The 12,042-nt window shown below is 53.7% G+C and overlaps 1 protein-coding gene across 1 annotated transcript in view; it reads right to left on the reverse strand.

Moving 5' to 3' along the window:
* The window catches only part of CUX1 (cut like homeobox 1), a 280,982-nt gene that overhangs the window by 10,771 nt on the left and 258,169 nt on the right, over positions 1–12,042 (reverse strand). Inside the window, exons 15-18 of the mRNA XM_054209734.1 lie at positions 3,471–3,607; positions 2,855–2,921; positions 1,463–1,575; positions 680–796 (exon numbers count right to left, since the gene is read on the reverse strand). Of these exons, the coding sequence (XP_054065709.1) occupies positions 680–796; positions 1,463–1,575; positions 2,855–2,921; positions 3,471–3,607 (434 nt within the window). The remainder of the gene's footprint in view (positions 1–679; positions 797–1,462; positions 1,576–2,854; positions 2,922–3,470; positions 3,608–12,042) is intronic.

A 12,042-nucleotide genomic window follows, 5' to 3' on the forward strand; every position in this document is an offset into this window, starting at 1 on the left:
AAGCCTCAGGGATTTCCAGGGATGAAACCCCCAAGGGACGCGGCAGGAAGAGAGCAGGTTCCAGCAAGGTCTGAGTCTGCTCCCCAGCCACCTCCTGGCGTTACTGGGATGGGTTTGGGCTGGTTTCTGCTCTTTTGGGAATGGGTCCTGGCTGCCCGGGAGAGCGGGAAGCCGAGCAGCTCTCTCTGCTGGCCACAAGGAATTCAGGGTGGCAGGGAACGAGCACAGGTATGACAGGATGAATTATTTTTCGGTCTGTGACTGCAGGGATTTATGGCAGGAGGCTCTGGTTTAACCGCTTGCTGCCTGGTCGGGCAGGAGCATCCCCGACTTGCCTGCTGGAGCATCGCGCTGCCAGCAGTGAGCGTCAAAAGGCCTTGTAGCAGCTTTTTCAGGGAGGAAATTTGAGCTTCTGGCATCAAAGATACCAGAGAGCCTTCAGCATGGTTAAAAAGTACCTTCCCGGCAGAGGGGCTGGGTACCCGCTCCTCTGAGCAGAGCACCGCACCCTTGTCCACCCCAATTAGCTCCAGTTTTCTAACTTTCATGCAAAGTGCACGTGGGCGATGTGCAGTTCCCTCATTGCTCCTGTACACGCAGGGTAACGGTCTGCGTCTGGGGTCTGTCCGTCCGCGTGAACCCAGCCGGAGGACAGACAGACAGACAGACAGCCACTCACCCGGCCGGGGTAGCTCTGGAGGAACTTGATCTTTTCGTAGAGCTTGATGTTGTCGGCTCTCAGGTTGTCCAGCTCGCTCTGCAGGGCATGCACCGTGTGCTGCATCATGCGGTTCTCCTGCACGGGGGGAGCACGGGGGCCGTTAGCAGCGAGGTCGGGGGGAGGACAGGGTCTAACCGGGTGGGAGGCAGAAGGCGGGGGGGGGAGCTGATCTGGTGCATCCAGCCGGGATTCAGTCCCCTCTTAGGAATTAACATCCAACGTCTTTGAATTAAAATTGCTCCCCAATTAAAACTGCCCCAGTTCCCACCGAATGGGGCCCCCAGTCCATTAAGGAACCTGGTCCCTCCATGGATGAGCATGGGCTGCAGCAGCCTCCGCGCGGGTGGCTTTGGGCTGAGACCTGGCCCCTACGGGAGCTGCACAGCCAAACCTCTGCTTTGAAGAGGTCATTTTGAGCTGTACTTCAGTTTGTAGAGCTGTTGGGTTTTTACCCCAGACCACATTCCCTAAGTGCTTTTTATATGGCGCCCCCGAATGCTGTGCCCGATGGCCGCGCACACCTGGGAGGCGACAGGGGTTTGGACCTGTCCTTGAACTGGAGCAACCCCGACGCGCTGGGGGCGGCTTTGCCTCTCCTAACAGCAGAAGGTATTTTTCTCTTGCTCGCTGTGGCGCTGCCTGCGCTGCGCTGATAATAAATCCCCTGCAGGTCATAAAAGCATCCAGCTCCAGCCCGTGGGTCCCGCAGCCCCCGCCGGCCGCCCTCCCCACCCCACCTACCCCCTCCAGCTCCTGGTTCCTGGCCCGGAAGCGTTCCCTCTGGCTGGAGATGATGGAGAGGAGCGAGTCCACCTGCCCCTCGGGGAACGAGGTGCCAGGGGACGGCGGGTGACCTGCAGACAAGGCTTGGTATGAGAGACGACCCGGCAGATGTCCACCATCCACCCCACAGCATCGGGGCTTGCTCAATGTCCCCCCTCCAACACCGCGGGGCCTCGGGGCACCCAGGCAGACAAACTCCTTTGCATAGCTATTCCAGCATGGACTTGTTTTCATGATTTTTTTTCCATTTTTTGGGACTTATCCTGGGAATGGATAGGTTCACTCCCTAGGGACATTATTTGGGGCAACCCGTGGCCGACCCCAACCCTCCCAGTCCCTGCCAGACTCTGCCCCGTAGTTTCTGCAGCAGCCGTAGCCTTGAGAAAAGACCCAGTGCCACCACCAGCCCCTCCACAGAATCACAGAATGGTTGGAGTTGGAAGAGACCTTAAAGATCATCTAGTCCCACCCTCTGCCCTGGGCAGGGACATCCACATACTCTTCTCTCCCTTCCCCTCCTCGCACAAGGGTCACCCCCATTTTGTACTTTCTCCTCTCTCGGCCACCCCAGCAAAGCAGGGGCTGCTCGCCCACAGCCATCACCTCGCAATGCCCGGAAGACCCATTTTTTGGCTGCCCCACAGGGCTGTCCCCCGCAATCGGGGTCTGCAGGTGGCCAGGGCACTGCGGCCGTCCCTCCCCGCTCTGCCTTCCCGGCAGCGGGAGGCATCCACGGCCAAGGAGAAACACGTCCCCGAGGCCGTGACTCAACCGGCTGCACAGAGCAGCTATTCATAGCGCAGGATGGGTGGCTGCAGGTTGTTTGGTTTGGTGGGACTGTTGCTGTGATATTGTTTATCGCGTGTTTTCAAAACCTTTAGAAACAAAAAACAACAAAAAGAAAAAAAGAAAAAAAAAAAAAAAAGGAAAGGAAGTGGGTTTTCTTCCAGAGGAGCCAAGTGCCGTTATTTGTTTGATTCATTTTCTCCAGCAGACCTCGGCGCAGAAGCCAATGTACAGGAAATATTGAGCTCGTTGGCTCTGGAGGGGATTTGATGCGGAAAGAGCCGGGTGTTTGGTTCGGCCTGGGTTCACCGGCTCGGCACGGAGCCGGGCCTGGCACGTGCCCGCTGTACCGCCTTGGGAGCAGCCAGAGGACCATCAAACCACGCTGAGCACGGAAAACCCATCACTGCCCCAGTGAAGGACATGCAAAGCAGTGATGTCTGCGGCTGCTTAGGAGCATCCTCATGTCACTGTCCCTGGAGGGGTGACCACCCTGCCCATGGCACCAGGATGGCGCCCATCAGCACCTTGGCGTGTGGCCCCAGCTCTGCGCCCGCCTCTCACCGTAAAACAGCGCCGTGGCCTCCTTGATGGGCTCAGGTATCTTCTCCAGGCTGGGCACGGCTGCACCCTGGGCAGCAGAAGCAGAAGGGATTAAGCATCTCCCACCCACCAGAAGGTGCCTGGTCAAAACAAACCCCTCCCGGGTCCTGTGACCGCCCTTGCACCCGCAGCCTCCTGGGAAGCATCACTGCCAAACAGGCACTCTGCAAGGACCAAGGCTGAGACAAGATGGAGAGGCTGGTGTTCAACCCTCAGATCCCATCCTTTCCCTGGGAAGGAGAAGGGCTGGACGGTCCCTGGATGCCACCACCCCCCGCTCCCATGCCAGCACCATCCCATTACACGGGCGTGATTCAACCCTCTGCTAGGTGAGTGGAGAGAAAAAGAGAAGGAGGAGAAAAAATAGAAGACAAAAAGAAAGACGTGATAAAACAGCTCCCATGCCCACAGTTGGCCCCTCCATCAGTGACAGTCAACCCCGGGGACGTTTTGAGTGGTCCCTGCCTGCTGCCTGGTGGTGCCTGCCTGTTACAGCTTGCCTCCTCAAAAGTAATTTTAATGACCCGAGTGGTCAAAAAGTAATTTTAATGAGCCGAGCGCCGCGGGTCGGGGTTACCTCTGCATCCGGGCGATGCACGGTGGACAGGGCCTGGATGGTGCTGAGGTCGTGCTCCAGCTTGGTGATGAGCTCCTTCTGGCCAGCCATCGTGGACACGGCCTCCGTCAGCTGGATCTGCAGCTCCGCACAGCGCACTGGAAAACAGAGCCGGGGCCGTCACCCAGGGGTGGCCCAAAACCCCCCAGATTTTGCCGAGGGGACACCGAAAAGCTGAGAAACCCCCACCCGGAGCATCGAAGCCAACTCACAGGCAGCCGCCCCATTTTCTCCCTATTTTTTGGGGTCAGCAAGAGGGACCCCACCAGCGATCCCTGCTCTGCTCCAGGCAAAGTCGACCAGGGCTCCAGCCCACCTTGGTGGTGCCCCAGGGTGAGCGGACGTCCCCGGGCAGGACCAGTGCCACATCCCAGTGCCAGAGGAAGGCGAGCGGGCAGATCTTGTGCGGGCACAGCTGCTTCAAATGCATCAGCAAGACACTGTTGGTGCCCTGGGGGTACCTGGCAGCCCCCTGGCTGGGCAGGGGGGGGACCCGGAGAGGGATAAGGGGAGCTGAGCCCACGAACCGATCCCGGGTCTGGGCTGCACATGGAGGTGGGCTCCGGGCAGGACGTCCGCGTCTGCTGGGACAGGCACGCACAGGGCGGATGGTGCTTGGGGGGGTTGGAACAGGGTGGGGGACGTCTCCCAGGAGGGGCTCAGGTGGGACCGATCCTGCCCCGAGGCGCTGGGTGAGGCTGCGCAGCCCCCGGCATCCCCGCTCGGCCAATTTTCCACAAACGAGCCCCTCTTTCCACTTGCCCCCCCCGACTCCCCCCAGAGCAAAACCCACGCCCTAAACCACAACAGGCGTTCGCTGGAATGCTCCAGGAGCAAAACAAAAGCCTCTCGTTCCCCTCGTATAACCCCAGACCCAGATGTGAAGCAACCGAGAGGCGCGTCGGGGCCAAAACGCAGCTACAGCGAGGGGCGCAGGACCAGCACCGCGGGGCACGCTCCTCGCTCCGTTCGCAAATCCGTCCTGAAAAACAGAGCGTCAGCAAGTACAAATCTACCGTCCTGCAGCAGAAATCTACCCGGTTCACCTTTCTCCCTTGTTGCCAGCAACGTCTGGGCCTCGGCCTGGCCGAAAAAACCGCTCAGCTCAAGGTTCAGACCCTGCGTTTTGCACCGCCAGCCTCCCCGCAGCAGGGATGCAGGATACATCCCCTCTGAGCCTGGATTTCCAGGTGGGTGAAAGCTCAGGTCCCAGCTGTTCCAGTCCCTCCCTGATAATTCCCATTGTAATTATTTCCCTGAATTCCAGACTGGCTGGAAGGCAAAAAAAAAAAAAAAAAAAAAAATTAAAAAAATTCCTCATTTATCAACAGCCAGGGACCAAGAAAGGCGGAGGCTGCCCGGGAAGCAGCCGCGCCGGAGGAGAAGCGAGGGCAGCCTGCTGTGCCCGCGGGGGCTCCTGCCCTCTCTGAAGGCTTCAGACGAGAGGTGCAAAGCGTGTGCAGCTCAATTCCAGCTCACCCCGTCCTGCCGGGCTGGGAGCCGCTGGAAACCAGCTGCAGGGGGGAAGGGGTCCATGCCCAGGCTCGGTGCCCTGCGGAGCCTGGATGGGAGGGCTGGACTCGGAGCAGTGGCGATGGGGGCTCGAGCAAAGCCATGCCCGAAGCCAATCACAGAATGGTTCGGGTTGGAAAGGACCTTAAAGATCACCTCATTCCACCCCCCTGCCCTGGGCAGGGACACCTCCCACCAGCCCAGGTTGCTCCAAGCCCCGTCCAACCTGGCCTTGAACCCCTCCAGGGATGGGGCAGCCACAGCTTCTCTGGGCAACCTGGGCCAGGGGCTCACCACCCTCAGAGTCAATAATTTCTTCCTCTTTCATTTTAAAACCCTTCCCCCTCGTCCTATGGCTCCCCTCCCTGCTCCAGAGTCCCTCCCCAGCTTTCCTGGAGCCCCTTTAGGGACTGGAAGGGGCTGGAAGGTCTCCCCGGAGCCTTCTCTTCTCCAGGCTGAACCCCCCCAGCTCTCTCAGCCTGTCCCCACAGCAGAGGGGCTCCAGCCCTCCCAGCATCTTTAGTGCTGCGTTCTCACAAAGGAGGGGCTTTGCCGGTGCAAATTTCCCCCCTTTTTGTCCCGAAATGCAATTCCTATGTTACTCGTAAGGGACCAAGCCTGCCTGCAGGGAAAGGAAGGCGACTCACGCTTCAGACCCAGGGCACGGATTTATTTTTTCCCCTGCGTATCTGCATTTTATAGGCCCCAAATCAAAGGCTGAGGAAGGAGCCAGGAGCAGCTGCGGTAGAGGCACAGCCCCACTGGAGGTCAGTGTTTCTCAAGAAACGGCGAATCGCTGCCTGCTCCCGAAACATGGGTGGCCTGATGCAAAAATATTTGCATTAACAAGATTTGGAAAGAAGAAAACCTCTTCCCTACGGTTAATTATTTAATTGGCTGTCTCTTTAAATTGCATTAAAATGTAATTGGGAAGCTATTACTCGGCCAAACGTGGGCTGTGGGGCCCAATTCTGCACCAGGCAGCTCTCGTCACCGTGCAAAGGGCCTGATGCTGCCGCCGGCGCGTCCGGGCTGCGCCGTGCCAGGAGCAGGGCAGGGGGCTGGACACCCTCCCTGCCTCCCACCCCGCCAAAAAAACCCTCTGCAAAACCGAGCTTTGGTGTCCTGCCGAAGGAGATCCAAGCCCTGGATCCCAGCTCTCGCGTTTCTCTCTTATCTCTCTTAAATGATCATTTTTTTTGCTGAGGACTGATTTTTTCAGTTTGCTTAGGAGAAAAAAGGGGTCACCAGAGAAATACACCTCCCGGTTTCAAAGACAGGCGCATCCTTCCTTCCCTTGGGTTTCACTGCCCCAGCGATGGGCAGTCTTCTACAAACTGACCATGAAAATAAAAAAGCCTGGAACCGCGTCTAACGCTGAAAGCAACCCAACTGCATGGAGCTTCTCTCTCATCTCCCCTTCAGTGTCTCTTTTCACAGCTGTTTTTTGGCTTTTTTTTTTTTTTTAATCATAACTTTCTTTCTTCAAAGGGGCAGTGGCCGCCCGCGAGCTCGTCACTTCTCTGCCGGCAACCCTTCACCTGCCGCAGCGGGCGGACGGCCCCCCCAGGACGGCAGGTCAGCTCCAGCATTGAGACCCAGCACAAGAAAATCTGCCTTTGTCTCCTTGAAGCCGCTGTGCTGGAAAGCCCCGGCTCTGACCCCTCAGATGTGCGAATACCTCAAAAGCTGCGGAAGACGGAGAGGTACTGCAGAAGATAATGGGACAGAGAAGGTGAAGCCCTGGGGGACACTGGGATTTTTGAACCGCGTATCTTTAGCCTCAAACTCCGTTATCCCTGACTTCAGAGGCAAAGGAGAAACCAGGCCTGACATTGCCATCGCCTTCTGAAGGAAAGCGATGAACTGCAGCAACCGGGCAACCGAACGCCGGCAGAAGTCGCCCGCCCTGGCTGCTGCCACACCGCAGTGCCACTAAAAAATACCTTCTGCTCTCCTGGGAGTCTTTGGGAAGGTGGCAGAGCAGGTGGGAGCTGGACTGTAGAGTTTCACATGGAACACTTGTGACGTCCTTAGATAGCCGTTGGCTGGGTGAACCCTCCTTCTTGATCAAGGTTTTCTTAATTCAAATTCCCCATGGCACTGATCCTGAATCCCTGAGCGTTCGTCTGGCCTAGATGGCCAATAACACGTTGATCATTAAAACAAGTTTCGGTGAACAGGCTCGCAGGAGCTGGGCAGAAGCCACCTGCAACAAACACGAGCAAGTCCCCGGCACAACCACTGAACTTTGGCTGCCAACGGCTGTACTTGGCTACCACCCTAACACCACAGCCGCACCCTCCTAGGGAATCCTGGGCTCGAAGAGAAGCATCTTTCAGGACCATGATCCGGATTCAGGACAAGCCGCTCTCCACACACCCTATAGGACTGCCCAAATCTTGGAGTCTTTTCTGTATCACTGACCATCCAGCCTGATGAAATGCCCAGCATCGGTGGGGAGGGGGATCTGGCCCTTTGCAAGGAACCAACCACTTTGCAAAAGATTGGTCATCCAGCGGGAAGAATAATATTGGTAAGGCTCTTGAAAAGCATCATATCCTGCCCAAAAATGAATGAGTGACTAGAAAGAGCTTCTGCTCAGAGAGGATGCTGTAAAGCAGATATCTGTTCTGGGAAGTCTAAATGTACCTCCAACCACACCGAGAGGAAACAAAACGGTCCTAAACTCAGAATAAAAAATTTAGATGCATCTCACACTTCTTTCATTGTGGATAGCACCGTCACTCTCGCACTCCTCCAAAGCTGCGAGTTAAAATCCTTGCAGTGAAGATCGAGGAAAAAAGTCCACGGGCACGTGCGCGGGTAGCCCGGAGCCCAGCAGATGTAGGGGCTCATCGGGAGCGCCCGCGAGACAGCCAGCCCCGCGCCGCCACGCAGCAACAGCAACTTTGACTCCTGTAACAAGCCCCAGCAATTGGACTCCCTTGGCAAATCATCCAAAATAAACAGCATCTGTTTTCACAGATGGAGAAAATTAAGACATACTAGCAACTTAGTTTGAAGTTATAAGGCCAGACATAAATAAATGAGAGGCAATCTTTCCATAAGATGGTGGCTTGATTACTGAGGATACAGACAGATGAATAAATCACCTTGGGGTGAGATAGGCTGCAACTTGCTACACAGCCACGAGACTGGAGCAACTGCTCATGTGTATCCTCTGAGCCCGAAGGAAACGAGAGGTAAGTGGTATTGCTGAAGGGATCTGCAGGGCAGGAGCACACACACGGGCAGTTACTGCCAATTAGCTGATGCTCTGCAAGTTCACACCCTGATTTGCCTTATGGTAACTTTTTAATCTCCCTCCATTCCTGTCTGGCCTCCTTGGATTTACATAACCGTAAAAAAAAGAAGAAAACAAGCAGAGAGGTGATGTGGCACGCTAACAGCTTGCTTTGAAAAACTAACCTCTCAGAAGTCAACTGCAGTGCATTGAAACCCACTACTTCAAAGGTTTTAAGACTATTTTATTGACTGGAAGGAAGATGATGGTAAGATAACTAAACCTTGGAGCACCTTGACATGAAGGCTGAGAAACCCAGGCACAAAGCTGGAGACTCTCTCAACACAAACACTGGTGTTGGAGCATGCCAGCAGGAGGAGCGGGAGCCAAAGGAAGAAGCAGGAAAATGGGTCTGCCATGGGCCCTTTGGTTTTTCCACCTCGTTCACCTCTTCCCAGGTTGGGCCACTCCGTTTCACGACTGAGCTGCTGTGGACAGTTACTCAGAAGTTGAAATCGTCCTTCCCCATGCAGAAATAAACGCTACAGCTTTTTGGCATCTCTCTCCCATGAGCCTTTTCAAGCCAACAAAGTCCTGCCTCCGGTTCTGCCCGATGCCAGAGCTCCCAGGTTTATACACAAACTAAGGCGCAATTTCAGGCTCTTGAAATACTTGGCATTTAGCTTTTAAGGAAGTCTGAAAAAGACAGTGCAGTTATTGCCCAAAGTCCTGCTCTCCTTCCAGGAGAATCAAAGGGAGATGACTTGACTCTGCGCTTCGTGGCTGAAGGGATGAGGGGGACACTCTCCACACGCGGCAGACTGAGTCCTGGATGAACCAGGTGATTTTCTCTGTTCTCTTTTTGGTCTATGAAGATGCCAAGGAAGAAAGAACTGGGCCAGAATCCTTCCCGCAACAGGAAGGTTGTCAAAGGGCTTTCAGTGTTGTACACGTCAATGGTTCTAGTTCTGTCTTGACCTTTTCATAGCGTAGGACAGCATTTCTGCACGGTCCAGAGTTGCATGGGAGTCATTCCATCTGTCTTAACATTAGGCGAAGCGTTTTCCTTGGGGCCACCATTGCAGTGAGCTGTCACTAGGCTGAGAAACAGGACAAGAAGGGAGGGAATGACCCAACATTTCTTTTCGACAAGACATCAGAGCCCTGTCTCTCAAATCTAGCAGAGTCCTCTAGAGTTAAAGGCTGAAGAGCAGGTGGCAGCGCAAAGGCCCAGCTGAGCCATCTGCTGAGGCCCACCTCACCTCACGTAAGGCAATGAAAAATCACCATCGCCTGAAGGGTATATATTCTTCCAAGAACCTCCCCAGAGTGAATAAAGATATTGGAGATCAAGTGCTCCAGAGATCCCTCCAACATTACAGGAGTCACACAAGAAGTGGGCTTTTGAGACATTTTAAAGCAACTTCTCTAGAAATCTCCAGGGAAGGAGGAAAGGCTCGAGAGCATTCGATTAGCCAAAATGCCTCATTTATGTTAGTCTGTGAATCATCTTGGCCTGCAACTTTGCTTATGAGCAGCAATCAGGCTGTCCTTGTTCATCACCCCTGTACCTGCCATGAGATTATTCTCTGCTCAGAGCTCCTGCAAGCTTTCTAAAAGGGCGAAAAAAAGAAAGCAGATGATGAAAAGGAATGACGACATCTCTAAAATCCATCTGCAACTCCTAGCACAATCTACCTAGTCTTTAGCCGCAGTTACCAGTCCTGGAAAAGCTTCAAGAATGAAGTGATGAGGTTGCTCTAGAGACAGAGGCTGTAGAAGAAGACATCAAGAGCCTTCAGTGACATCCTTCAGGGATGTATGGAGATGCGCAGTCCTAGACGGCAAGGACTGGGACTGGTAACAGTGAAAACAGCAAGAACAACCCTTCTCTTTTTTACTTGCATGTGCTGTCAAAAAGACAAGAAAAAATAGGGACAGAAGAAACCAGATCACATCCAACGCCCTGAAAACAAAACTTGAGACTTCATCTGCCCAAGTGACAAAGGGTTGGGAGCACAAGGAAAAGACCTCTTCACCCCAGCTGCCACGCTCATTACGATACGTCCTTCTTGGAGTTCCCCGCAGCCCTTTTCATCAGTGCCCTTGGATACCTCTGTGAAAGCGGCCTTGGGGAAGCGCAAACCGAGCCACCAAACGGCAGCGAGATGAGCGCCCGCCCTGCAGCAGCTCACTACCCAGCTCCCCGGGTTTCTCTGCCGGCTGCCAGCAGAGGAGGAGGTGCAGGTTTCTGCTCCCTCCCCTGCTTTTCCCCCTTTCTTTTCACATTGTGAAGGCCTGCCGGGAAGGGAAGGTTTGAAGGATTTCTCCTTCCCTTTCCTCCTGGCCCAGCCACTCCAAAATAAACAGCCCCCAGCAAAGAAACACAGTACTGCTTAATAAATCCACCCTGCAAGGACAGAGATTTCATAGAAGAACGGATTATTTCCAAAGGTTCTAAGATAATTACATGAGTAACTAGGAAGAGTTCAAGAAAACAGTTTGAATTTTCTTATCAGTTTCCCATAGCTTGGAGCAAAAAGAAAATAAAATGCTCTACTGTAATCAAATCATGTTTTCTGAAGCCCTCTGTTGGCAAGTACACAATTTCTTCACCACTTCCATTAAAACAGAAATACTTAGAAGGAAACGACAGCACTTCGGAATGGAAAGAAGTGCGGCCCAAAAGCACCGCGCCAGCTGCTCACAGTGTGTTCCTACCTGGTGGGAACAAGACGCCATGTGAAAAAACACCCCCTTTCCCACTGAAAGACCAACTGCCTCCCGCTGCCTGCGGGGCAGGAGGGGGCCCACGGCCAGTACCTGTGGCACTGAGGTGCTCACCCCGTGCTAACTTATTCCTGCACCTAAGGATACAACAAACAAGACTTTCTCCCATTAACTCAGCAAATGCCCGTAGTATTTCCTATGTAAAACCTCACCCTTGCTACAGCATCTAACTCCAGAAGTAGCCATTTACCAGCAGGGACACTGGGGACACACAGGTACACCCAGTGCTGACCAGTAAGCGTCTATGGGAACACACAGCATACGCTTCTCCTTCTGAAAAGGAGATTTTCAACATCCTTTTGAAGGGCTACCAATAAAGCTATCATGGAAGATCCAGCTGCCTCCATGGAAGACCGTAAGTATCTGCTCCTGACTCCTGAGATGCACCCTTGTGCTTTGGGTTGCCTCCCTAGCTTCCCAAAACTAAGCTTTTGGAGATTTGGCTTGAGAGGACAGCCTGGTTTTATCCTCAATCCATGCTTCCGAGCTACAGTGAACCCTCTCCAGCTCCTTCTGTACCAGGTCTGTGCTTTCACAAGCAGAATGCGCCTTTTGCTCATGAGCATGTGTCTGGTTTGAGTAGTTCAGTGCCAATACCACCGTACCTAAAGAAAAGTGCAGGTTACAAATATACAAATTAAACCAACTCGAGCCAACACTTTAACCAACACTTTAAATGTGTAGATACTCAGTATCAAGCTTAAAATGATTAGGGTCAAATTATACAAGATAATGCCATTCATAGCAAGCAACAGTTTGACCGGTCATTAAATAGTAGGGGGAAAAAAGGTGTTAAACCCAGAACCTTAACACCACGTGGAACAACCTGTCACAGACGTTTCAAAAGCAGAAAACACACACTTATAAAGAAATGAAGGCATTAAATAGCATTTCCGATACATTTTGAAGAGGATCCCACCCACTCCTGGACAACTAATCAGAGCCAAAGATGGCAACGACACACATTGAACACAAGGACAGCAG

The sequence above is a fragment of the Rissa tridactyla genome, chromosome 7 (genome assembly GCF_028500815.1).
Source record: "Rissa tridactyla isolate bRisTri1 chromosome 7, bRisTri1.patW.cur.20221130, whole genome shotgun sequence".
In the NCBI taxonomy this organism is placed as follows: Eukaryota; Metazoa; Chordata; class Aves; order Charadriiformes; family Laridae; genus Rissa; species Rissa tridactyla.